This window comes from Bufo bufo, chromosome 1, assembly GCF_905171765.1.
Source record: "Bufo bufo chromosome 1, aBufBuf1.1, whole genome shotgun sequence".
Taxonomy (NCBI): domain Eukaryota; kingdom Metazoa; phylum Chordata; class Amphibia; order Anura; family Bufonidae; genus Bufo; species Bufo bufo.
In genome coordinates this window covers 440,701,877-440,726,581 of record NC_053389.1, presented here as the reverse complement: position 1 = coordinate 440,726,581, position 24,705 = coordinate 440,701,877, and the positions used below count along the sequence as shown (strand labels likewise).

At 39.5% G+C, this 24,705-nt stretch overlaps 1 protein-coding gene across 43 annotated transcripts in view; it reads right to left on the bottom strand.

The window, feature by feature from the left end:
- Positions 1-24,705, bottom strand: part of MYBPC1 (myosin binding protein C1) — a 138,374-nt gene that overhangs the window by 71,170 nt on the left and 42,499 nt on the right. For 8 of the 43 annotated variants that reach the window (XM_040407324.1, XM_040407317.1, XM_040407447.1 and 5 more), the window contains 7 exons: positions 21,300-21,341; positions 19,926-19,970; positions 18,252-18,296; positions 11,660-11,695; positions 6,256-6,288; positions 3,031-3,120; positions 1,909-2,057 (listed from right to left, as the gene is read on the bottom strand). In XM_040407324.1, coding sequence (XP_040263258.1) covers positions 1,909-2,057; positions 3,031-3,120; positions 6,256-6,288; positions 11,660-11,695; positions 18,252-18,296; positions 19,926-19,970; positions 21,300-21,341 — 440 coding nt within the window. Of the gene's footprint in view, positions 1-1,908; positions 2,058-3,030; positions 3,121-6,255; positions 6,289-11,659; positions 11,696-12,035; positions 12,072-18,251; positions 18,297-19,925; positions 19,971-21,299; positions 21,342-24,705 lie in introns of all 43 variants that reach the window. The other 35 variants (XM_040407333.1, XM_040407422.1, XM_040407439.1 and 32 more) reach the window with 20 other exon arrangements.

Genomic DNA, 24,705 nt, shown 5'->3' with positions numbered 1-24,705 from the left:
AGAGGCAACTCACTAACATATACTCATTAGAAGTGATGTACCATTTATCACTCTTGATAATGTGAATCCCTAATTGGCAAAGTCTTCTCCTGACAGTATGCGACTCTTGTCCAAGCAATGTCCACAGATGGCGGGTCATATATAACAGGTTCATCAGCAACATCCATTGAAATACACTGATCATGTGCTAGCTTCCTGGATGTCTAGGACCTGGGCAAGCACAGATTAAAGTATTTTGTCATCTTACTACCAAGTCAGGTAACTAGCACATGCACTGTGTGTTTCAAAGAAGGCTGCTAATATGTGTGTTTGTGTGTTGAATGACCCTCTGTCATCACCATTTTTTGGAAGTGTGCTATTGTGTGGACAAGACTTAGCTAATCAGGATGAGTGGTTTAACATGATCAGGATGAGTGATGAAGCATTGCGACACTTGTAATGAGTACATATTAGTAAATTGCCTATATAACCTTTCCCACATATTTGTAAAGATTATATGTAATGTGGCCAACCCATTTAAGGCTGCATTATTTTTCAAAAGTATAGTACTTTGGATAATTCCATTAAACCCTCAGTGATCAACCTGTTTTGGGCCTTAATGATCAAATGATAAAAAAAAATTCGCAATCACTTTTCAAGACCTATAACTTTTTTACTTTTCTGTCAATATAGCCGTGTGAGGGCTTGTTTCTTGTGGGACATTTCGGGGTAGCCATAACTTACTGATTAACTTTTATTAACACTTTCTGGGAGGGGGAAAGGAAAAACAACAATACCACCATTTGAGTTTTTACCATATAAATTTTGCAGCGTTCATTTTGTCGGCATAAATAATATTATAAGGCTATTTTCACACTAGCGTTAGACATCTCCGGCAGGCTGGTGGCGATCCGTCTGCAACCTGGCAAACATACAGAGAATAGGCCAGACAAAAAATGCTGTGCGCAGCAGTATTCATCTGGCCGATTCTTGGCATATTTGCTGGGTTGTGGCCGGATCTCCACCGGTCCCCATTATAGTCAATGGGGCTGTACAGCGATGCAGTAGCTTCCGGCAACGGCGGAATACAGGGGGATCCTGTCGGAACAGCCTGCCAGATTGAAAATCGCTGGTGCGAAACTAGCCTAACTTTGCTCTCTGGACCAGTACAAATATAGTGATACCAAATACATATAGGGGGTCATTCATTAAATCAGATACGTCAGTTTTGTGGTGCAAAAAAGTCGCAAGTCGTAGTTGCCATGGAAATGTCGCATTTGTGTCATTTCTATGGCAACTGCAACATTTTTGCGACATTTCCTGATCCTCTCCCCTTTTCACAGTGTTCTATGTTTAAGAGCTAAAATGTCGCAGAAAAGTTGTAAAAAGTCACATTCTACGCCAGGCAGCCCCCTGGCGTATTTTTTAAGACTAAGTCATATAACACAGTGCCTTGCACCAAATACATGAAAACTGTGTGCTATTTCATAAATTTGCTGCAACCACACAATGTTAACCAGACTTAAAAGTGACATGAAAATTATCTCAAATGGTAAATGTCCCCCATATTTTTTTATTTTTTTATTTTTTTTTACATTTTACTACTTTTTATGCAATGCAATGTATTATTCTGTCAGTTCTATGCTGGCATCCACCAGCAGGCTGTGCCAGAGAGACACAGCCTTCTACGAATACTCTGAATACTCTGACCTTCATTAGGTTCTGGCCTGCCATACCAAGACATCAACACCTCATGATTAGAAATTAACTAGCAAAATCGTCTATGAACTAGTTATAAAATCCTATTATTTACAGTAAATATAATCAAGCCTTTGCTTTATTGCAGATACAACTTTTATTGTCAAATTTAGCATGCCAAATATTAGTCTCCTATTACTGGAAATACATAACATCAATTGCAAGCTATACCTTGCTAATACGATCAAAGGTGTCTTTCAGCTGAAGATGTTTTCCAGCTTTGCTTGCCAAGTCCATCCATTTTCCTTTTAACCATTTTACAACTGGTCTACGCAGAAGATCCTTTGTCTCCACTTTTGCAACAAACTTTATATCACCTCCTTCATTAAAATGTACAACATGCAATAGTTTACATACATTTATTGCTTATGAGTGTTCTTTATGCAGTTGTTTTGTTTTCAAGCTTTACAGAAGATAGAAAAGTTTATGCGAGGATAATATTAGCTAAAATGTAAAAAAGACGAATTTTTACTATATTTTCTATTTTCTTTATAAGCCTAAAAATTCTAAACCCCCCCCCCCTTACCACCATAAAGTGTGTGTATAAAAATTTTTAATGGAACAAAACCTGAATTATTGACTACTACTGTAATAACTTCCTTGGGGACTTAACCGCAACCAGACTTTCAACCCTCCAATTCATCCTCATTACTGCTGCCCAAGTAATCCAGATCCCTACTCTTTCTGCCAGCCCTTATAAAGGTTACTGATCACCCTGTGAATACAATTAAAAAATCTCACAATATAAAACACTTTATAACTTGGCGCCTCTCCCTGTAAAGACAAATTAGAAAATTGACAGGTATGTGACAGAAATATTATTTGATAGAAATATAACTTAAAGGTGATCTGTCACCAGCGACCTCCCTATCAAACTGTCTGCATAGACGCAGCATTTCTTTTGTTCATCCGAGGCTCCATTCCTGAGTTTTAATACTTTTTATTAATATGCAAATTAGGTGCAATCAAGACATCACCATTGCCTGGCCCTGTCAATCAAAGTAGTGAGGGAGGGACTCGACACAGAAAGGAGCAGAGCTTGGGTGTAACAAGAGCAATGGGATGCCCTCATTGCACCAAAGGCCTAATTTGCATATGTAGAAAAAGTATCAGTAACTCGGGAAGTGAGCCTCGGATCAACAAAAGAAAGACAGCGTTTTAATCTGGGAACCAAAACTATGTGTCTAATTATTACATTGGATCTAATAACTACTTTAAGTCTGAAATTGTGATTTTAGTTTTTTTAAATATATAAAGCTAATATAAAAAGTCATGTATGAGTTAAGTACTTACCCACACTTACAGTTCCACTATTAGGCTTCTCAATAAATAAAGTATCCCGCTTGTTTGCATCATCTGGTTGTCCTTCTCCATGAGACCAAGCTATGCAAAATTGACAAAATTATGTTATTAAGGTAACTATAAGGCCTGTAGAGTTTTTGACCAACTTCCAGTCTGATCACCGTCGTTCAAAGTCATAACTGAGAATAGTGAAGGAAAAAGAGGATTCAAAAGAAAATGAACTTCAGGATTAATTTTTCTATGTACAATTCTGGAAAGAAATATCTGCAGAAGGAAAGAAAAGTGTTATTTGCTAGTTTTTTTCTTATAAGACTCACAGGTATTGTTATTTCTAAAGTCGGGGCTGATGCAATTTTCCTGGTAATGAAGACCTAAGAAAGTAAATATACTGGTTGAATTGTGAACATTAGTATGGTTTTGAATTATGGGGGCACTTATCATTTTCCTGTAGTCTACCCATCTATGGGTCCGCAATATGCGGGCACCGGCCGTGTGCACCCCGCATTTGAATGGGTCTGCAATCTGGAAGGTCGGTGCGGAACGGAGGCATGGAATTCCATGAAAGCACTACAAATTGCTTCCGTGGGGTTTCTCTCCGTGCCTCCGCACCGCAAAAAAATACATGTTTTATTCTTTTGTGGTGCAGACGGATCACGGACCCATTCAAGTTGAATGGATCTGGATCCGTAGTGGCAGCCCGGATGGTGCCTGTGCATTGGGGACCGCAAATGCATGGAGCGGCCAAACAACGGTCGTGTTAATGAGCCCTAAAATAGTTGTAAATAGGATTTTTTTGCAGGTTTTTTATTTTATTTCACCTGACAAAGCTAGATTTCCTAGTTTAAGAATTTAAAATAAACAAACCAGACAGTTCTATTTGCTAACATTCATTTTAGTTGTAGGTTATGTGCTAACAGATAGAAATGCAGAAAACTACAGTAGAATTAAAAAGGGTGCTGCTAAAAGTTGTTGCTGACAAAGAGCTGATGGTATGACTCCCATAGATGACCAGTAATCTGTGGGGAAGCCCAGAGCAACTATTCAGATTCTCTGTGGTGTCACAAATAAAGCAGCACATAGTTCCTATACAATCAATGAACTACCATATGTATAATGCAGACTTACTATTAGAAATGTACCATCATTGTGGCTGAGATAGAGTCAGAATTCCTTATAGGAATAAATATTACTTTATTATAAATATATTCCAAAATACCTATTATTAGTTATAATGGCTTGTTTTGTCTTGGAAGAAATCATATGGGAAAATAAAATGGCCGCCATCCTATTAGTACACACAAAACCTGTCCTAATTACACAGGAGGGAAAGTTACTTCAGAACACTCAGCCAAAGATCTGCCTCATCCTCCTCTCTGCTCTACTTTTCAGGGATTATGATCCTGAATAGAGATGATAAGGTCTTCAGCTGAATCTGAAGGAATGGAGTCCATGATGAGACATGAAGTAGAGAGAGGAGGGTGGGGTCAGGCTGATGAGCATCAGCAGTTGTATGCAGTCTCTATTACCACAGCCCCACATTACCACTGTCTGTCCTGTCCATCCTCTCTGTACTTCATGTCTCCTCATGAACTCCATTCCCACAGAGATTAAGCTGAAGTTCATAATCCCTGACAAGTAGAAGAGGATGAGGAAGTTTTTTACCTCAGTGTTGTGCAGTAACTTATCCTGCTGTGTGATTAGGACAGGTTTTGTACTAATAGGACAGCAGCCATTTTATTTCCCCTGATGATTGCTTCCCAGACAAAACAAGCCAATATAATTGATGAAAGGTATTTGGGAATATATTTATAATAAAGTAATATTTAAGTATTTTCATTTTCTTAATTTCTGGAGAACCCCTTTAACAAATATTTTGGGTTTTAGACACTTTTCGGCAAGGGAATATAGCTTAGCTGAATGTAGGTGTGTTTTAGTGGGAAAGGGCATGGATTAAGATGTGACATAATGCACCAAAATTGTGCCAGAATTCTGGACCAAAAGTGTGGTGCAAAGCAAATCAACTAATAGGTTGTGTCTACTTAGACTACACATGCTACAGGTGCATCACATTTGTCATTCAGTGATAAATCTGGCAGATCTTTAGACTACCTAGGCTAAGTTTTCATTTTCTAATTAGTAAAGCTGCCCCCCTGTTTGTAGCTGCTGTCCCTTCTATCAGATGAAGGTCCTGGAGAGGGGACTCCAAATTAACTCAGAATTTTATAATTAGGTATTTAAAAATTTGAAAACCCCTTTAACCCATTCCCATACATATATGATGGATGTAAGGTTTTCTACCGAGCAGGCGCCACAGCCAACAGACGCCCTGAGGCAAAGTCTGTGATTGTCAATAACGTCTATCACAGACTTTTATACCCTCAGATGCCAATGCCAGTTGTGACCATGGCATCTGACAGGTCCTTCCCTGGGAACAGATGGCTGCCCTGTGCTGAGATCCAGGAACATAGTGAATCTTCCAAAGGCTGCAAAGGTAAATAATTTTTTTGTCACTTCACCTCCCAAAATTTTTTAATAAAAGGTGATCAGAAAATAATACACATTGCAAAATGTTATCAATACAAACTAGAGATTGCCCCACAAAAAAATGAGCCCCCACACAGCTCTGTAGACGTAACTATATAGGAAAAAAAAAGTTATGGGGGTCAGAATATTGTGATGCAAAGAAAGAAAAATCTGTTTTTTCAAAGCTTTTTTTTAAGTGTTAGAACACAAGAAAAAGTATATACCGTAAATGTAGCATCGCTGTAATTGTATTGACCCAGAGAATGAAGGTAACAGGTCAGTTTTACCGCATAGGGAACTGTGTATAAACGAGAACCCTAAAACTATGGTGGAATTGTGTTTGGATATTTTTCCATCTTCTCACTACTTGTTATCCAATATAAAATGGTGCCATTAGAAAGTTCAACATAACCTTCAAAAAAACAAGCCCTCCGATGGCTATGTGAGCTGAAAAATAACGAGAAAGAAGGGAGTGCAAAATGAAAACGCAAAAACTGAGTATTGCTGCGGCAGGAAGGGGTTAAGATATTCTAAACTAACCCATGTAAAATTGTACACAATTATTTATGTACTGCTACCCTGTAGCTCCTATAGTTTTGTGATCCAGACTTATTTAGCTATTATTATTAGCTATATTTTGATGGCTTGTGAAGTATGAGTTTTATTTGGTGTGAAGATACCATGGTGACTTACCAGCGCCTTTTCTGTCCGAAGAACGTGAATCATCTGGAAGAAACATGGGGTAGTGGGTAGTGATAAAAAAAATGAATAATATGAAGTCACAGAAATTGTATAAAGCATTTGTATCTGTTACAGTTGCTATTTTTCGTCCCAGTATTGTACTTTAAGCTGTGATCATTTGATCAATAATATAATACTTTGGAATACAAAGGGGGGAATTTATCATTCCCCCTATGTTTTCTGGTGTTAAAAAGTCTCAAAACCCGGTTCTGTGACTTTTTAAATGCCATTGGGACTTTTATAGTCACAACCGACATTTTAGGCCGCCCTAACCAGGTTTCCAAAAAGGGTGTGTGCCAAGGGTAGGGTGTGGGTGGTACCATTGGCCCTGGAACATTTATTATCATTTACTCCAAAAAATTGTGTAAATAATGTCAGCTGCTGGAGGAGACATTTCATTTATGAAGAAGCATGCGCCGGTAGCACACCCCTGTTTTGATAAATCAGGGTCTTAGTATCCCTAAGTGTTATTGCCTATCAGTGTCAGGGGCTCATCCACATATAACGAAATTTCTGCGGATTTCCCATTCAGATTTTTGGATGGAAAATCTGTACAGATTAGAATATCAGTAAAATGAATGAGATTTTCAGAAATCTCAGCCACATGCTGTGTAAATTTTCTGTGCAGAATTTGACCTGAGGTAATCTTTAATCCCATGTCAATTTCTGTTGCTGAATTCTCACATATTTTTAACAGATTTTCCCCATTAGTAATATGGTTGTGAAAAAAAATCTCCACATTGAATTTACAATTTGATGCGGCTTTGCCATTTTATATTCCAGATTTGGTGCAGAAGAAATCTACAAAAAATTGTTACATGTGGACATACTGTACCTTTAACTAACAAACATTCTCTTAGGCCATACCTCTGACACAGCCTAAGTGTACTGATATATATTTGAAGTTGACTTTCGATTTGAATTTTAGGGAAAATTTGATTCAACGTGAAGCCAAATATCCTTGTGCTTTGTGGTAATTAATAAATTTTCCCTGAAATGGTAAAAATAAAAAAAAAATCATACTCACCTCATCCATTTCAGTGAGAAGAGGGCGCTGTGGCCATCTTGCTTGAAGATCCTGCGCTATATCTCATCCACGATGATGTATGATGTCATAATGCCGGACAATCATGTCGTGATTTCACGCAGGATCTTCTAGCAAGATGGCTGAGGTGGCTTCTTCTTCACACTCAAACGGGTAAGGTGAGTATTATTATTTTTTAACCCCTGAAAGGCCAGCATTTTTACATCAAATTCCGCGATCAGCGATGAAGCGACATCTGACGGGTTCAATGATAGAAGGCGGCGCAATCGCCATTTTCTGTTATTGCACCCACTACGTACAAAGAAATGCGCTTCGTGAGTAATTCATCACAAAGCTAATTTTTTTGTAAAATTCGACGAAGCAGCCAAATAGAATTTTTAAGAATTTAGCTCATCTCTAGATAGTAACAATGCCTATTCTTGTCTACTAAATGGACAAGAATAGGACATGTTCTATCTTTTTTGTGGGACAACGGACATATGCATGTGGACAGCACATGGTGTACTGTCCACATTTTTTGTGGCCCCATTGAAATGAATGGGTCTGCATCCAAACAACAAAAAATGTGGATCAGATGCAGACCCAAAATACGGTTGTGTGAATGGGGCCTAATAGACATATATAGACAGCAAATCTGGAAACCTTTGTTATGCCCCCAGCTGCCATGGTAACCAATCAATACCCTGCACTGTAGGATTGGGAACCCACCAGCGACAGATATATTGTATTCTGTTGTTGGCCACAGTGGCCATATATCCTAGTGAAGAATCAAATCCAGCAATAAAAAGCTTTTCCTGGACTTAAGTTATTCTTTTATTCTTTGTATGTGTCTGTCTAATCAAAAGTAATGTATTTTCAGTTAATTAACTTCTTCTACAGTGGCTCCTTTCTCATATTTCACTTAGTGTCACGTGACCTGTGACAAGCCACGCCCCCAATGGTTTACTGGATTGTATAAATGGAAGAAGTAGCAGCTGAGAGAACCAAGATAGTGCAGGGGGGGAGGGAAAGCAGTCTTAGCTGACACCCCCAAATATTCATGAAAAGATCATCACACCCTCCACAGTTCTACAACTGCATGTAAACAAAGGGGCCAGAGCAGTACTAGGTATGTGCGGAAATAGCATTTTTATTTTGCTAGACCTCACTTATCTAATGTATATATTTCTGACCATCAGGTTTGCAGACTGTAATTTTTTTATGTAACTCGGACATCCCCTTTAAATATTGATGGCCAATCCTCTGGATAGGTCATCAATATCAGATCAGTGGGGGTTAGACACCCACCACCCCCATTGATCAGCTGTTTTGGGCAGCCAGCAGCACCAGAAACTATTCAGTGGATAAAAGGCTCAGAGAAGGCATCCAGTGTAGTTTTCATCACCAGCATACTGCAGCTCAGCTTTGTTTGAATGGGACTGCGCTGCACTACCTTGTGCTTCCGGTCCCATCCACTGCATAGTTTCCGGCGCTAGTGGCTGTGTGAACCAGTCGATCGGTGGGGGTCCGACAACCTGCACTCCCACCAATCAGCTGGTTTGAGCAGCTGCCAGCATCGAAGGCTATACAGTCCATGGAACCAGAAGCATATGGTTATACCCACTGTGTAGTGGATACGATAAGCCATTAATAGTTATCTTGTAGTACAGTCAAAATAAAAAGAGTCATTAAATAAGTAATAAAAATAACATTAGTCAACCCTGTAAACTTCTAACATGTGAAAATATTAAAAATATTAGATATACATTATATCTATAGTTAGTTGGAATGTACCAGTAAATTCAGTTTATTTAGTATACTGTCTATAGTAAATTGTTTTAATGACCCTACAGCAATCTAAATTAAAATTTCATCTATAACTATTAACCTAAACCATGTATTTAGGTAAAGGAATGTTTCCAAAGGAAATTAGAAAATCAATTAGTGAATGCTATGGCTCTTAGCAGCTATTTATTCACAGTTGCGTAGGTAAGATGTGCCATAACAGGACCTATGGTAATTTGCGACTGTTCTAATGTGAGGTTTACGTAGTTCAGCTTTAATCCTTTCTTTGGTGCACTGAGGTGTTAATACCTCGGATCTAAACTTTCTAAAGCATGACATGTCTTTTCACAGACATGCTTGCCTCTAAATGTTTTACAGCTCGTGTTCTCGAGCAACACCAATCTAAAAAATAAAGGACAATGCATAAAATATGTCTAATTAACAACAATTATTTTTAATCTGACAATTTACTAAAATACGAAGTGGAGGTCTTTCTAAAGACTAGTGTAGGTTTAATCAAGAAAGCCAATTAAATTAAGAGGCTGAGTATTCCTAGACCAGCTGAGACTTGTGAGTGGCTTAAAGAAACACGACAGTCACTACATGTATATTAGTTCTTATCTGGAATCTTTCATTTCCTCTCTGTCTAGACTTTTATCATGGCAGCAGTCAGACCATGGTATACAGAAGGATGATGTGACTCAATAAGAGCACCACACCTCACCATTGCTATCCCAGTAGTGTGGCTGGTCTCACTATTCTTATCAATGCATCACTCCTCTGTTTGCATGTTTCTCTAGGACTATCGAGAGAACAATTGAGTTGTCATTCTCTTGGTCATTCCAGTCCTCCACATACCATTCTAATGATGATTACCTTGCAGATAAGCCCTTCCCTGTGTAGAAGCGTCATAAATTGATATTACTTTGCTGTCCAATTCAGAACTTTTATCTCTCTGAGATTACTGCTACAGAAGGACAATGATTATTAATTTAATCTTCAATGTCATCGTACTGCTGAAATGAAACCAACTAAAAGTTGTTAGTTTTTAATGAATATTCAGTTAAAAAATACCCCATTCTGATGGAAGCGTCCCTTTAAAGTTCTAGGTTTTCCACCAGAAGAGTGGCATGTAAGATCTGCAAATGAATGGTGGCATACTTCATACTAAAAGTTAATGTGCATTATATATGAAAACTAGTGAAGACAAAAACTGGAGGTGTTGCTAATAATATGGACAATGCCTTTATATCTTGTCTGCACTAGTGTTCATACACAAGGTTCATGCAATATTCATGAATACTGGCCCACATTTACTAATCCGGTCTAAGGTCACATGCACACGACCGTATGTATTTTGCAGTCTGCAAATTGCGGATCCACAAAATACGGATACCATCCATGTTGAATCCTCATTTTTTGTAGACCCATTGACTTTAATATGTCTGTAGTCCTCATTTTGCAGCCAAGTATAGGACATGTTCTTATCTTTTTGTAGAATGGACATACTGTACGGATGTGGAAAGTACACAGATGATCCATGTGCTTTTCACATCAATATGTCCATGCTGCAAAAAGACCACAGACCCATTGAAGTCAGTGAGTCTGCAAAAAAATGTAATAAATGTGGACGTGACACGGACCGCAGATAAAGAAGATGCGGAAGGGCATCCATATTTTGCGAATTCGCAGTGTGCAGACCAAAAAATGGACACGGTTGTGTGCATAAGGCCAAATTTGTAGACAGAGTTGAACACAGGTAGTATGAAAATGCGCCAAACTTATCACAGTGGCTGATGCTGATGCTGGATTATAAATATGGCGCATACTTAGACTGTCTAATCTAGTTTATACCATTTGTTGGTTTGACTTACTCTGAAAAGGTGCCCACATGAAAGTGTGTCCCAACACGCCTGAATTCTGTCTCCGCAATACAATTTTGCTTCTGGGGCAAAATTCTGTCCACCAAAAACTTTAGGCCACCTCTAAGCTGGTCTAATCTGCGCTGCTTTTATAAATCAAAATTGTATTTTTCAGCTTCATTAATATATCTAGAAGGTAGACAAAAACTAGCCATGCCCCATTCTAGTTTAAAACCAGGAAGTGTTGAGGAGGGCAGAAAAAAATCATTCTTTTTGGCGAATCTGAATAACAAATGTGTCTAAAATGCCAATAAAAAGAATGCACTTATCATAGCAAATGTGGGCCATAGTATTTAGTGTTATACTTGCCAGCAGATTCGTTTGTGAACTGGATCAAAAAAGGGGTGGAAATATGCAGTAAAATTGTGGTTTCTGACAGTTTGGGGGGTTCTCTTTTGAAACTGACAAGAATTACAAATGTTGTTAAGTTGTGGACTTTCCAAAGACTTTTCCACTTAGTAACCGCCCAGAATACAGTAAAATTAACAGGACGGTTGAAAGGTTTGTGCTTCCAGTTGTGCGTATGCAGAACTTTTGTATTACTTAAAGTAGTTTTATGCAATAATTTTCATTATTTCAGTGCTGACAGAAAGAAAAAGAAAAAAATCAGGAAAGAAAATTCTACCTGGAGGAGGAGTACTAGTTGAAGATTCATCTTCATCTGCAAACATAAGATACAGTTATTGGTCCATGCATACATGTACTGTATGTGAAATGTTGAGTATATCCCTTGTAGTGGAAAAAGGTTTTAAAAGCCCTGCAAAAAAAATTCAGAGTGGCAGTGGAAGCCAGAAACACTCAAGAAGCTGCAAAATGATGGGAAAAAAAGCTTTCATTAGCTGAAATGAGAAGTGAAGAGGAAATTAAAGGGAGAAAGTGAAATGTAAACCAGTGAACAGTATTAAATGAAAACATGGAGAGCTTTCAGGAGCCTTGAACATGTTAGAACATCAGCAAGGAAAAGGAAACACATCGAAATGATCGCCAACCACACATCTGACCTTCTGAAGACGATGTGACATCACTGTCTTCTATGTCTGCAAGTAAATATGTACCATATACACAGTGAATAATACATTAATCACCTGAAAATGGGACAAGTAGACTAAACACAGGTCAATATTACATTATATGAGACATTATAACAGGGTGGTTAAGGGTGGACATTAAAGGGTTATTTGGGTGACAGAACATTGTCTCCTATGCACTGAATAAGGGATAGAGTTAAAACCTTATAGACTCCCACCGATCACAGGAATGGGGGTCCAGGGACCCATCCATATGAATGGAGTGATGGTCGAGCTTGTACACTTCGGCTCATCATCTCTTCTGCCAGTCCCTTAAAATCCTAATGGAGTGGTTTATGTCTTCTAGAATGCCACTGCATTCAGCCAGGGGACATAGGGCATTTTTGTGATCTGTAGGGGTCCCAGCAGTTGGTCCAGTGGATAGAGTATAATCTGTTGTAACAGGAACTGTCCTTTAAAGGGGTTGTCCGGTTTCCCATATTGATGACCTATTCACAGAATAGGTCATCAATATCAGATCAGTGCCAGGAGACGAATCCCCACCAATTAGCTGTTTCAAAAGACTGCAATGATCGCAGCGTTCACTTTAATGGGACAGAGAAGCTGTAATTACATTGCACGGCCGCTGCAATTTCGACGGCATGCAAACAATAAAGAGAGTGCTGTGGTCATACAAGCTAATTGGTGGGGATGCCCGGAGTTGGACCCCCGCCGATCCTCTATTGATGAGGATAGGTCATCAATTTGGGAAACTGGACAACGAGTTAGAGCCAGAGCCGCAGTTTACTCTTTCAGACTCTGACATCAGTGTTCCTTTTGGTAATTGAACATTGGATGTATTTGGACTAAAGATCCAATAATTCATGTGCATGTAAATTGAATTTGATAGTCCTACATAAAAAATAATAGTGAAAGGCATGTGGTAGTTTTAACCAACCAAGACTTGGTTTGATGACTTATTGGAAATGCTTTTAATATTTAGGGAAGACTGGTGTATAATGCCTTCAGTAAATCTGTGTTCTGTCTTATAAATGTTCTTTTCCAGTGAAAACTAAAAAAACTAACATTGGTGGAAGACTTGACTATAAATTATATAAGATTCTGCAAAGGAAAAGAAGACTAGTTTAATAGCAATGTAAAGTAATCATATATATTGTTTTTAATTATTATTATTTTATTTTTTTGCAAGAACAGCATCAGTCTTGGTCATGAGCTATATCTAATACTGCAGGACATTCACATTCAAGTTAATGGAACTAAACTGCAATACCAGAGTGATGCTGTTTCTGGAATAAAACAGCCATGTCTTTTAAAATCTCTTAATTCAGTAATTTATTTTAGGTGTATTGTGCTACAGACATCAGAAATAGACAACACAGATGTGTAGTAGGTAAAATGAATTAATTCAAATCTCACCGTATTTTACATGCATGTAAATGAATAATAACATTTTTATATAATTTCTCTGTTTGTAGTTGAGACCCTCTATATAATATATAATGCATTATATTCCAATAAAATTAAATTATACTAAGGAGTACTAGTATAATTGTAATAAGTATCACTGTTATCGCCACATATCCAAAAGTGGTAGATTTCTCATAAAGGCAAAGATGCTGTGTGATAATCTGGAACTAAACCTCCCTGATCTTTATTGACAGACCACATACTAGGCAGCCATAACTGTCAGGGTATCTTTTACGGCTTGAGGTTTCCAGTCCCATCTGTTACAGACCAAATTTTCTAAGACGCTTATTCACTTATTGTACAGATGAGGCTGAGATGAATGTATTATACTGTAGCATAAAGGCTTTAGACAGCATTGGGGGCATTTTTATTATTTTTTATTATTGCATTGTACTCATTTTAGTAAAAAAAAAACATTTTTTCAATTAGTCTTTATTAAAAATTTTCAGTGGTTTTCTCTGTATAGCTGTCAGTTTCTATTTACAGACTATTACGGTACTTTCTTTCTACGCTGAGTCCCATCAGACAGCAGCTCTAGCCATTATCTCTGAACTCCTGACAGCTCTTAAACACTCACTGTGGCTCGATTCTTAACAAACTAATAATAATATGGCTTCAATAAGCCTTCAGCAGTCCAGAGTTAAGGGCTAAAGACTGAGCCATCAGAGTTGCTATCTGACCAATTGTGTAAAACTGAATACCAAAAGCATTATATAAAAAACTCACCTACTGCACCCTAATAATGAAGCAAGCTCCTTTTCACCACTTTATGCCTTATTCCACCGCAGAGATACCATTATTTAAATTATAGACCCAAATGCCTGACAAGGCTCATCTTAAGAGCCTCTATCATAACACTCTATGTTCTGTGCTCCAGCAGTTATAACCACCAGAGCACAGGACATAAAGTGAGTTATAGATATCAGGATTATACCTCTGCACAAAAACATTCTTCATATCTTTAGTGAATGGTAAAGAGGTTTATGTCATCCTTCTGGTAGTCCTTTGAAGATCTGGCATTACTGTATCAAGTTTGGGGTGCTATACAAGTTAGTCTACAGTTAATTAACATGGATGGTTTCAACCAAAATGAATGTTCATCAGCTGAATGAGTGATGATTTTAGTTGACTGATGATATAACATCATTGTCTGAAAGACCATGTTTGGAATTTTCCTCCGATAATTGAACAAAAGAAAGATTGTTCATGGGTGAAATATTTTTCTTTGACAGAACGCTCCCAGAAAGACCTGCATCCTCCACACAGTGTTATTATTGACCATGCATGACCAGTTGAAATGACTGTAATGGTCAATAACTGAACTGAAATGTGTATGACTGTATTTTTGGAATAATTGTTTACCAGATAATTCTTCATTTAATGGTTGTACAACCATCAACCTATTTTTGTTTAATGCATACGGCCACCTTAAAACTCTATATACAGCTTTCTACTCTTCACCGTTGTCTAGACGGCCCTCCTGCAAAATGTGCTACTGTATGGTATGATATAATCTAGGGACATGCTCGGACAATTCTTATCCTTTACCCCATTTAATACAAGCATGTTATATGTATAACCTCTTGCGTTCATGGATACTCTAATACTAAAATTAGCAATTCAAGTCAAGAAACCTGATGAGACAGGAGAGCTGAACTACATAGCATTAATAAGATCATATAGACGAGCAATTAAGCATGTCATATCCTGCAGGAAGCTGACAAGATGATGAGCTCATTTCTCTCAGGCATCTTCACATGTTCTTCATTCCCTGGAAGGAATCCAACACCATGGCTGAAAAGACAGCCAAAACATACTTGGGTATATGTAAAACTTACCAGTGTTTTTACTTCCATGCCCCAAGTGCCCAATATTTTTAGGGGACTATTATTGGTACAATGCAATACAAACAGATTAACCTTGAACTGAGAGGCCGAATCAAGGGACACATTTTCTGACAAGTGTGTCACCAGCAAACATTCAAGTCCAAAGCAGCGGCCGAAAGTGATATTTTGGAATGTTAGTGATAGGTTGAGCCAAAGGTCAGTGGTTTATGCCCTATAAGAAGGTGCCAAGAAAACTAATCTATCAAGTTACCCAGCTACTCGAAAATGTCACTGCAAATCAGGTCCCTTATGACAACTTCTTTCTGCTGTAGGACCACAATTATAAATTAAGTCATATTATATAAATGGTTAGAAACATATCTATTCCTGTAGTGGAGAAACAGAATACAGGTATTACAATTAAAGCCTACCAAACTATCATTATCATTAACACCATGTTGCTTCATGCAAATAATGCTGACAAAAGAATACACTGTGCTGATTAAGAAAATCTCTTAAAGGACTCCAGGCAAATTGTATGCATTGGGGCAGATTTACTAATCAAATTGAGTGACAGATATAGCATAGATACTATATACCACATTTAGTAAGGCTAGTTTTCCACTAGCGTTATGAGTTACGGCAGGACGTAGCTCTCTGGATTTGGCCTTGCCAGATGTTACCCCAATGCCCAACGGCCCATAGACTATGCTACCTGACAAGTATGCCAGGATTCGGCTGGACAAAACCACTGCGCGCAATGGAGACAGTGGGCATTATGGTACCATCCAGCAGTTCCGGACCCAAAGAGCTCCGACAGGCTGTTGTCTAACGTCAGTGTGAAAGAAGCCTAAGTGTTGTAGACATTTTTTTCTGCACCTTGCTAAACATGAGGACATAATTTAGAGGTAAAGCTGTCAACATTTAAGGGGGTTGTGCATTAAATGTTAATTTGATATAATTCAGCATGAAAAACGTACTTTCGTAATTTATTTTTGGTTACAAAATGTTCCAGTTGTGAGATAGTCTCACTTCATCATAATGATGCCCTGGTGTTTAAGCTGTATAGTAATGCGCATGTCCACCTACTGAGATGGTCGCACATGCTCAATTCCATCCTTTTATTGTTAGAGGCTGTGACAATTACAGGGAGAGAGTTGCAGCAGAAAAGAAACAGCTCCTGACCTGTGATAGGAAGAGAGCTGCAGCAGAAAGGACATACCCACTGAGCTATCAGCCTGACGAAAACTTGGAGCAATGAATAGGGAGGTCTCTAGATCCATGTGAAGTACAGGGCTTGTTCTAGCTTTGTTGTTTGTTTGTCATGTACTATTTACAATTTTTATATCAGTCATGGCACAACCCCTTTAAGACAGTTTTAATAAATCTGCCCACTGTGTTTTGCCCATTGCAGGCCTAAAGGGTCTGCCTATGACTCAAGAATTATACTATTTCATATGCTGTAGCAAAACAAGCATCCAAAAGGACATTCTTTGGCCTCCATTGACTGAATGAGGGCCTATGAATATGTTTGACAACAATCGTACACTTCAAAATGTAGTGTAAAAACAGCCATAGCGTATGTCATCAGTGTATGAACCCAACCCGGGGACCCCTACTAGTCATTTTAATAAAGGGGTCCCTGGGCTGGAGTGCTGCATCTCTTTCACTGCAGTGCCTGGCACAGCAATGTCCATACTAGTGTGGCTGTGCCTGGTGCTGCAGCCCAACCATGTTCAGCTCCATTGACTTCAATGGGCTGAGCTCTAGTGACAGGCACAGTCCCACTTGTACGGAGTGAATGTGCCAAGTACAGGGAAAACCACTTCAGAATTATGGACTGGATTTTACTACAAACAATATAATTTACGAGGTAACCCTTTTAAAAGAGGTATGACATATCTATAAATCCGCCCACAGCAGGTCATCCTCAAAACTGAGTGGAAGAAGGATGAAAGGAGATCAGGAATCCTATGACAACATGCATTTGCCGCTTGTACAAGTGAGACTGGACTGGTCCTCTGATTTAAAGTGTAAACTGTTGTATTAGTTTACTTTTAATAAAGTGTTGGGACAGGAATGTTTAATAGATATAGAGAGAAAGGGTAGTGAGAAGACGCAGACTGGAAGCCCCTAGAAAAACTCTACTTAGCAGTGCTCAGAAGGATGCTAAGGAGACTCTTTACACCCTGTTTTCTACTAAAAAACACTTCCTAATAAAGTATATTACAAAAATGATTAGCACCACTGTCCTTACATAATATCAAAAATAAGATGAAAAAATGGTTACACTTTATTTAGCTTTTTAGCTTTAGCTAAGTTTCACAATAACCTCACATCACCCAGAACATACCATCCCAACTGTAAAGCATGGCGGTGCCAATAACATGCTGTGAGATGGTTCTATGCTTATAGAGATAGGTGATGGTCCCAGAGGTGGGACCTGAATCAATCAGGCATTTTTGGAATATGTTTCAGTTGGGAATACACGATTAATAGGTGATTTTGTCAGTGTCAATAACGCATAAATAAATCCTTTGTGATTCAATGGTGCTACAAAATAAAATAATCTAGGAGGTTACTCAGTTTTACAATAATAAGGCAAGGTTTCTATGGGGTGGCCTCTATGTTGCATCCTGAGGTGGTCAGTGGCATTGGCAGCCATTGGCCACTGCAGTTCAGCGGGATTGTGGCCACTGCATTGCCTACACCATTGGGATATGCAGCTTAAAACTGTGAACTCGAATTTTTACTACTAAAATGCATGCAAAAATACAGAAAACTCCATCAATGCAAATCCTATTACTACTACATTCAGTGGTGCAGGAAAGGAAACCTCAGGCAAGCAGTAGTCCACATCTACAGTCCAGGCATTGCACATCTATAGTCCACTCACCTTTAGCCTTTTCAGGGGCAACATCATTAGGTTTGCTTTGCTCTGCTGGGGAAGTACAATGGTTTTTCATGTTGCAAAATGTTTATTATCTCATTTATGGTTTGATATAAATTAAAGGGGTTATCCAGGAATTAATATTGGTGATCTATCCTCAGGATAGGTCATCAATATCAGATCAAATCAGCCTATCTGATATTAGCTGTTAGAAGGGCGCTTCATGATCATCACAGTATATTCCCAGGCCATGTGATCTCACCGTACATCGACCACATGGCCTAGTTGCAGCTCAGCCCCATTTATGTCAATAGGGCTGAGCTGCACTACCAAGCACAGCCACTATAAAATGTATGGCACTGTGCTAAGTAAGTGCCCGGGAGACTGCTGTGCTCAACAGAGTTCCAGTGAGCACTACAGCTTCCCAAAACAGATGGTCGTCAGGGGTGCCAGGACATGGACCCCCGCCAAAGTGAGATCAATGACCTATCCTGTGGATAGGTCATCAAAATTATTTCCCGTGTAACTACTTCAATGAAATCACTGGATGGATGCTTCTCTTGGTGAATCAATCATAGGGTTCCAGGGTAACACTAATGATCTCAGTGGAGCTTCTAACCCACCTCTATGTTTATTCATGAGGCAGATTTGTGCCACTGAAATTCTGTTTCATGCATGTGAAAAAGGTTGTTTCTGCAACATATGCATGTACATATTCTGCAGGTCCCGTTTGGATGAAGGAGACAGTCAAAGACATTTGAGCAACAAATCTGCCATATATGAATATACCCAAGCCACTATGAAATAAGCTGATTGCTGCCATTATGGCGGATAAAAAGTTTGTCTGTTTTAGTTTATGTTCCCACTAGCGGCAGCCTTCTCTAGCAGGCTGTTCCCGCGGGGGAACATCCTGCCGGATCCGTGCTGCCGCTAGTGCACTGCGCCGCCAGAAGTCCGCCCCTGCCCCATTGACTATAATAGGGGCGGGCCGGAGGTCCGGCCGCAGCATGGCAAACATGCCGAGAGGTGGACGGAATAAAACTACGATATGTCAATACACTATGTCTTCCAAAGTGTGAGTCATTCTTTCTAGTGGTTCTCCACTATGGCTAATGGGAAACCAGGTCTTCATCTCCTAATAGGGCATATGGCAACTGGATATTCAAGTAAGAAAAACACTTTAAAGGGGACCTGTCAACACGCCTGATACTTTATGTCTGTTTAAGTAAGGACTGCCCCTGTATTCTCCAAGAAAAGTCAACTCTGGGGTATCTTTTCTTATACAGTATCTGTCAACAATGATTGGACACTACAGGGTCTCGTCCCCAACTAGTAAACTTCAATTCTCAGTTTATTCATAAATGTTTAGGAGGTACACTACAGAATTATAAAAAAAGAGTATCCCAAGTTGTTATATTATGGGGAATTCAAGCATTTACCTAAACATACTTATCTGGAGTAATATTGGAACTTCACTATACTAGTTGAGGGGAGTGAATATTTTGTAGGCACTGTACCAAAGGTTTTATAATTTTATACTTCTTAAATGCATGCAAAAACAGAAAATGCAGACAATGCAAACTCTTTTACTACTACATTCAGTGGTGCAGAAAAGGAGACCTCAGGCAAGCAGTAGTCCACATGTACAGTCCAGGCATTGCACATCTATAGTCCACTCACCTTTAGCCTTTTCAGGGGCAACATCTTTAGGTTTGCTTTGCTCTGCTGGAAAAGTACAATTATTTTTCATGTTGCAAAACATTTAGGATCTCACTGATGGTTTGATATAAATCAATGAAATCACTGGATGGATGCTTCTCTTGGTGAATCATAGGGTTCCAGGGTAACACTAATGATCTCAACGGATCTTCTAACCCACCTCTATGTATTCACATGAGGCAGATTTGTGCAACTGAAATTCTGTTCCATAAATGTGCACAGGGTTGTTTCTGCAACATATGTATAGATTTCTGCAGGTCTCATTTAGATAAATGAGGAAGTCAAAGACACGGCAGCAGCAAATCTGCCATATATGATAATACCCTAAACCAAGAAGCCCTTGCAATAAGCTGATTCCCGCTATTATGGGAGATAAAAAGTTTTGCTGTTTTACATTGTACATTTTCATATCGATGAAAGTGGGGGTTATTTTTCCTAGTGGTTCTCCATTCTGGCTAATAGATAGGGAGACAAGGTCTACATAGGGCATATGGCCATTGGACATTCAGATAGGACAACCAGGTTAAAAAGGGCCTGTCTCCACACTTGATACTTTATGTCTAACCAAAAATTGCACCTGTCGATACTGGAGTATCTGTTCTTATATAATAACTCTGTTACTACTGCTAGGAATTTATAAATAAATTGTCAACTGGGTATTACGATTTACTTTGTTAAAGGGTTTTGTCGCTACATAATGTAAAATTGCGAACACTGAACACATCAGGAACGTGCCCCCAGCTGGTAACCTTCATTTCTCAATTTATTAATAAATGTTTAGGAGTAGTATTGAGTGAACTTGTGTTTTCAAGTTCGGCGTACAAGGTTTGGGTTCAGGTTATCTAAGAATTCTGTTATGGATTCCGCTACCACGGACAATAAGTTGTGGTCCATAGTAGCAGAATCCATAACAGAATTCTTAGATAAACTGAACCCGAATCTTGTACGCTGAACTTGAAAACACAAGTTCGCTTATCCCTATTTAGGAGGAACGGTACAGAGTTATAAGAAAAGATTATCCTGAATTGTTATATTATGGAGAATACAGACATTTACTCAAACATACTTATCTGGAGTGCAGGTAGGTTCTTGGTAAGTAATATTGGAACTTTACTATACTGGTTGAAGGAAGTGAATACTTTATAGACACTGTACCAAAGGTTTTTTAAGAGTAAAAAGAGTGAACTGGATTTTCTTTTTCTAAAACGCATGCAAAAATATGGAAAATGCAGATAGTGCCAACCCTATTACTACTACAATCAGTGGTGCAGAAAACAAGACCTCAGGCAAGCAGTAGTCCTCTACACAGGCATTCTACAGCTACAGTCCACTCACCTTTTGCCTTTTCAGCGTCAACATCTTTAGGTTTACTTTGATCTGCACGGGAAGTGCAATTATTTTCCATGTGGCAAAACATTTAAGATTTGTAACTCACTAATGGTTAGATAGAAATCAGTGAAATAACTTGGATTTGGAAATGGATGGATTTATTTCTTGGGGAATCATAGGATTCCAGGGTAATCCTAATGTCCTAACTCACCCTATAGGACCCTGGTACTAATGTCAGGACTGAGACAACCTGTTCCTTCAAAAGGAAGGATGAACAGGAGTCTCCCTCAGGCCTTAATACAAATGACAGGGAAATGCAACACACAAAATAACTCAAACATACAAAAATACAAATGGGAAAGAAAACACTTAACTTCAAGTGGCTATGGCAGCACCAGGAACTCAGCCGAGAACCACACATCAGCTATCCACAACTCAAACTAAAGCTATAAACCGCATAGCATAGTGGGAGAAACAATAAATAGAGAAGGTTAAATGACCATAATAGCCACACCTGAAAGAAGGTGTGGCAAGCACCAGAAACAACACAGACGTCATTTGATCCAAATGGAAAACATGTCAGATCAAACCACGTGTTGCCAATCTCCCTGATCTCCTGCCACCTGTCGCGGGAACGTCCGTGACATCCGCATATTGCAGCCAAAGATAAGACATGTCGTATCTTTTGTGGTGTGGCCACATGGACCCAGAGTCACACAGTTTGCAGTCTGCAAAACGGACACAGTTGTGTGAATGCACCCTATGTATGTACAGGCCTCTCTCTCCTTCATCACAAGAGGCAGATTTGTTGCAGAAATTTCTGAAAAAAAATTCTGTTCCATCTATGTGAATTGGGGTTGTTTTTGCAGCATGTGCATGGATTTCTGCAGGTCCCATTCTTCAACAAATCTGCCATGTCTCAATATACCTTGAAGGAAAGCCGCTCCTGCTATCAGCTGATCGCTGCTTGCCTGGCTGCTAGAACCTTCCGTTGTTTTACATTGCACATAGAGACAATGGGGCAGATTTACCAAACGTATAGGTGGCTTAAATTAGGCAAGCTATCAGGGGTAGACAGGGAATTTAAAGTGGCCCTAGAAAAAACAAAGTGTCCCAATGTTGTAGGCAGTCCCAAACTAACAGAAGATGGGGCCAAAATGAGTAGGTGGGGTCAACTCAAGTAAGCAGGGCCAGCAATACCATAAAGTGAAAGTACTGTATATTATGCTACACTTTATTATTTGGTTCTGCAGAAGAATCAAATACCATAGTGCAGCACAAAATAATACCCCAGCACAACCAAACACCACTCTGTAGCAAAAAGTACTGCCCAGCAGAACCAAATATCACACTGTAGTACAATAATCTGCCCCAGCAAAACCAAATACCACCATGTAGCACAATAATCTGCCCCAGCAAAACCAAATACCACAGTGCAGCACAATAATCTGCCCCAAAAAAAACAAATACCACAGTGCAGCACAATAATCTGCCCCAACAAAACCAAATACCACAGTGCAGCACAATATACTGCCCTGAAGAACCAAATACCACAGTGTAGTACAATATACTGCCCCAGCAGCACCTAATACCACAGTGCAACCCAGTATACTGCCTCAACAGAACCAAATACCACAGTGCAGCACAATATACTGCCCTGAAGAACCAAATACCACAGTGTAGTACAATATACTGCCCCAGCAAAACCAAATACCGCAGTGTAGCACAATATACTGCCCAGCAGAATAAAATATTACAGTGTAGCACAATATACTGCCCCAGCAGAACCAAATACCTTAGTGTAGCACAATATACTTCCCCCAGCAGAACCTAATATCACAGTGTAGTACAATATACTGCCCCAACAGAACCAAATATCACAGTGTAACACAATATACTGCCCCAATAAAACCAAATATCACAGTGTAGTACAATATACTACCCCAGCAGAACCAAATATCACAGTGTAGCACAATAATCTGCCACAGCAAAACCAAATATCAAAGTGCAGCACAATAATCTGCCCCAGCAAAACCAAATACCACAGTGCAACACAATATACTTCCCAACCAGAACCAAATATCACAGTGCAGCACAATATACTGCCCATCAGAACCAAATATCACAATGTAGCACAATATACTGCCCCAACAGAACCAAATATCACAACGTAGGCACAATATACTGCCCAGCAGAACCAAATATCACAGTGTAATACAATAATCTGCCACACCAAAACAAAATACCACAGTGTAGCACAATATAGTGTATTTTTCGGCCCATAAGACGCACAAAGTGGGGGGGAGGTCCCTGCGTCTTATTGGACAAATACTAATGAGCGCTTCCATTAATGAAGTGCTCATTAGTACTGGAGGACTGGGAAGCGGTGAATGCAGCACTCCCCGGGCTCTGTACTTACTGCTTCCTGGTCCTCTACTGTCAGTTCTACTGTGGCTGTGCACAGAATGAGGGCGCTCTGTGACCTCATGCTATGTGCGTTGGGTAACAGCACAGCCGACGGCAGAAAGAAGTAGAGCACTGAAGGTGAGGAGCGGAGGCGTCCAGAGCAGAAGAGTGTCACGGACATTCCCACAACTGATGGCAAGAGATCGGTGAGACTGGCAACACGTCGTTTAATCTGACATGTTTTCCATTTGGATCAAATGACGTCTGTGTTGTTTCTGGTGCTTACCAGACCTTCTTTCCCGAGGTGTGGCTATTAGGGTCATTTAGCCTTCTCTATTTATAGTTGCTTCTCCCACAATGCTGTGCGGTTTATAGCTTCTGTTTGGACCTTTGGGTAGATAGTGGTTGGATCTCAGCTGAGTTCCTGGTGCTTCCATTGTTCCTTTAAAGTTAAGTCTTTCCTTTCCCTTTTGTAATTGTTTGAGTTCTGTGTTTTGCATTTCCCTATTGTTTGTATTAGGCCTGTAGGAGACTCCTGTTCATCCTTCCTTTTGGAGGAACAGGTAGTCTCGTCCCTGCCATTAGTACCAGGGTCCTATAGGACTTGATAGGACTCTAGTTATTCCTGTCTATGAACTCACCTACCTTTGGGGTCTGATCATACTGTTAGTCAGGATTTTGGTTAGGGTTTTCACTAGTAGAGATGGCCTTGCACTTCGCCCAGCGGTCGTTTCGCGGCAAACTTTGTTTATTTGCGATTCGCCGAACATGCGAACCTATGGCGATATTCACACGCGCTATATTTTTTTGCATAGCGCTGAACTTTGACCCATGACACATCTATCAGGTGGGACAGGACAGCCAATTGAGACGTTTCAGCACATGGACACACCCCCTACCCTATAAATAAACCCGATCTGGCAGCCATTTTACATTCTATTTTTTGCCAGTGTAGGGAGAGGTTGCTGTGTGGAGCAGGGACAGACTGTTAGGGACACCAAACATA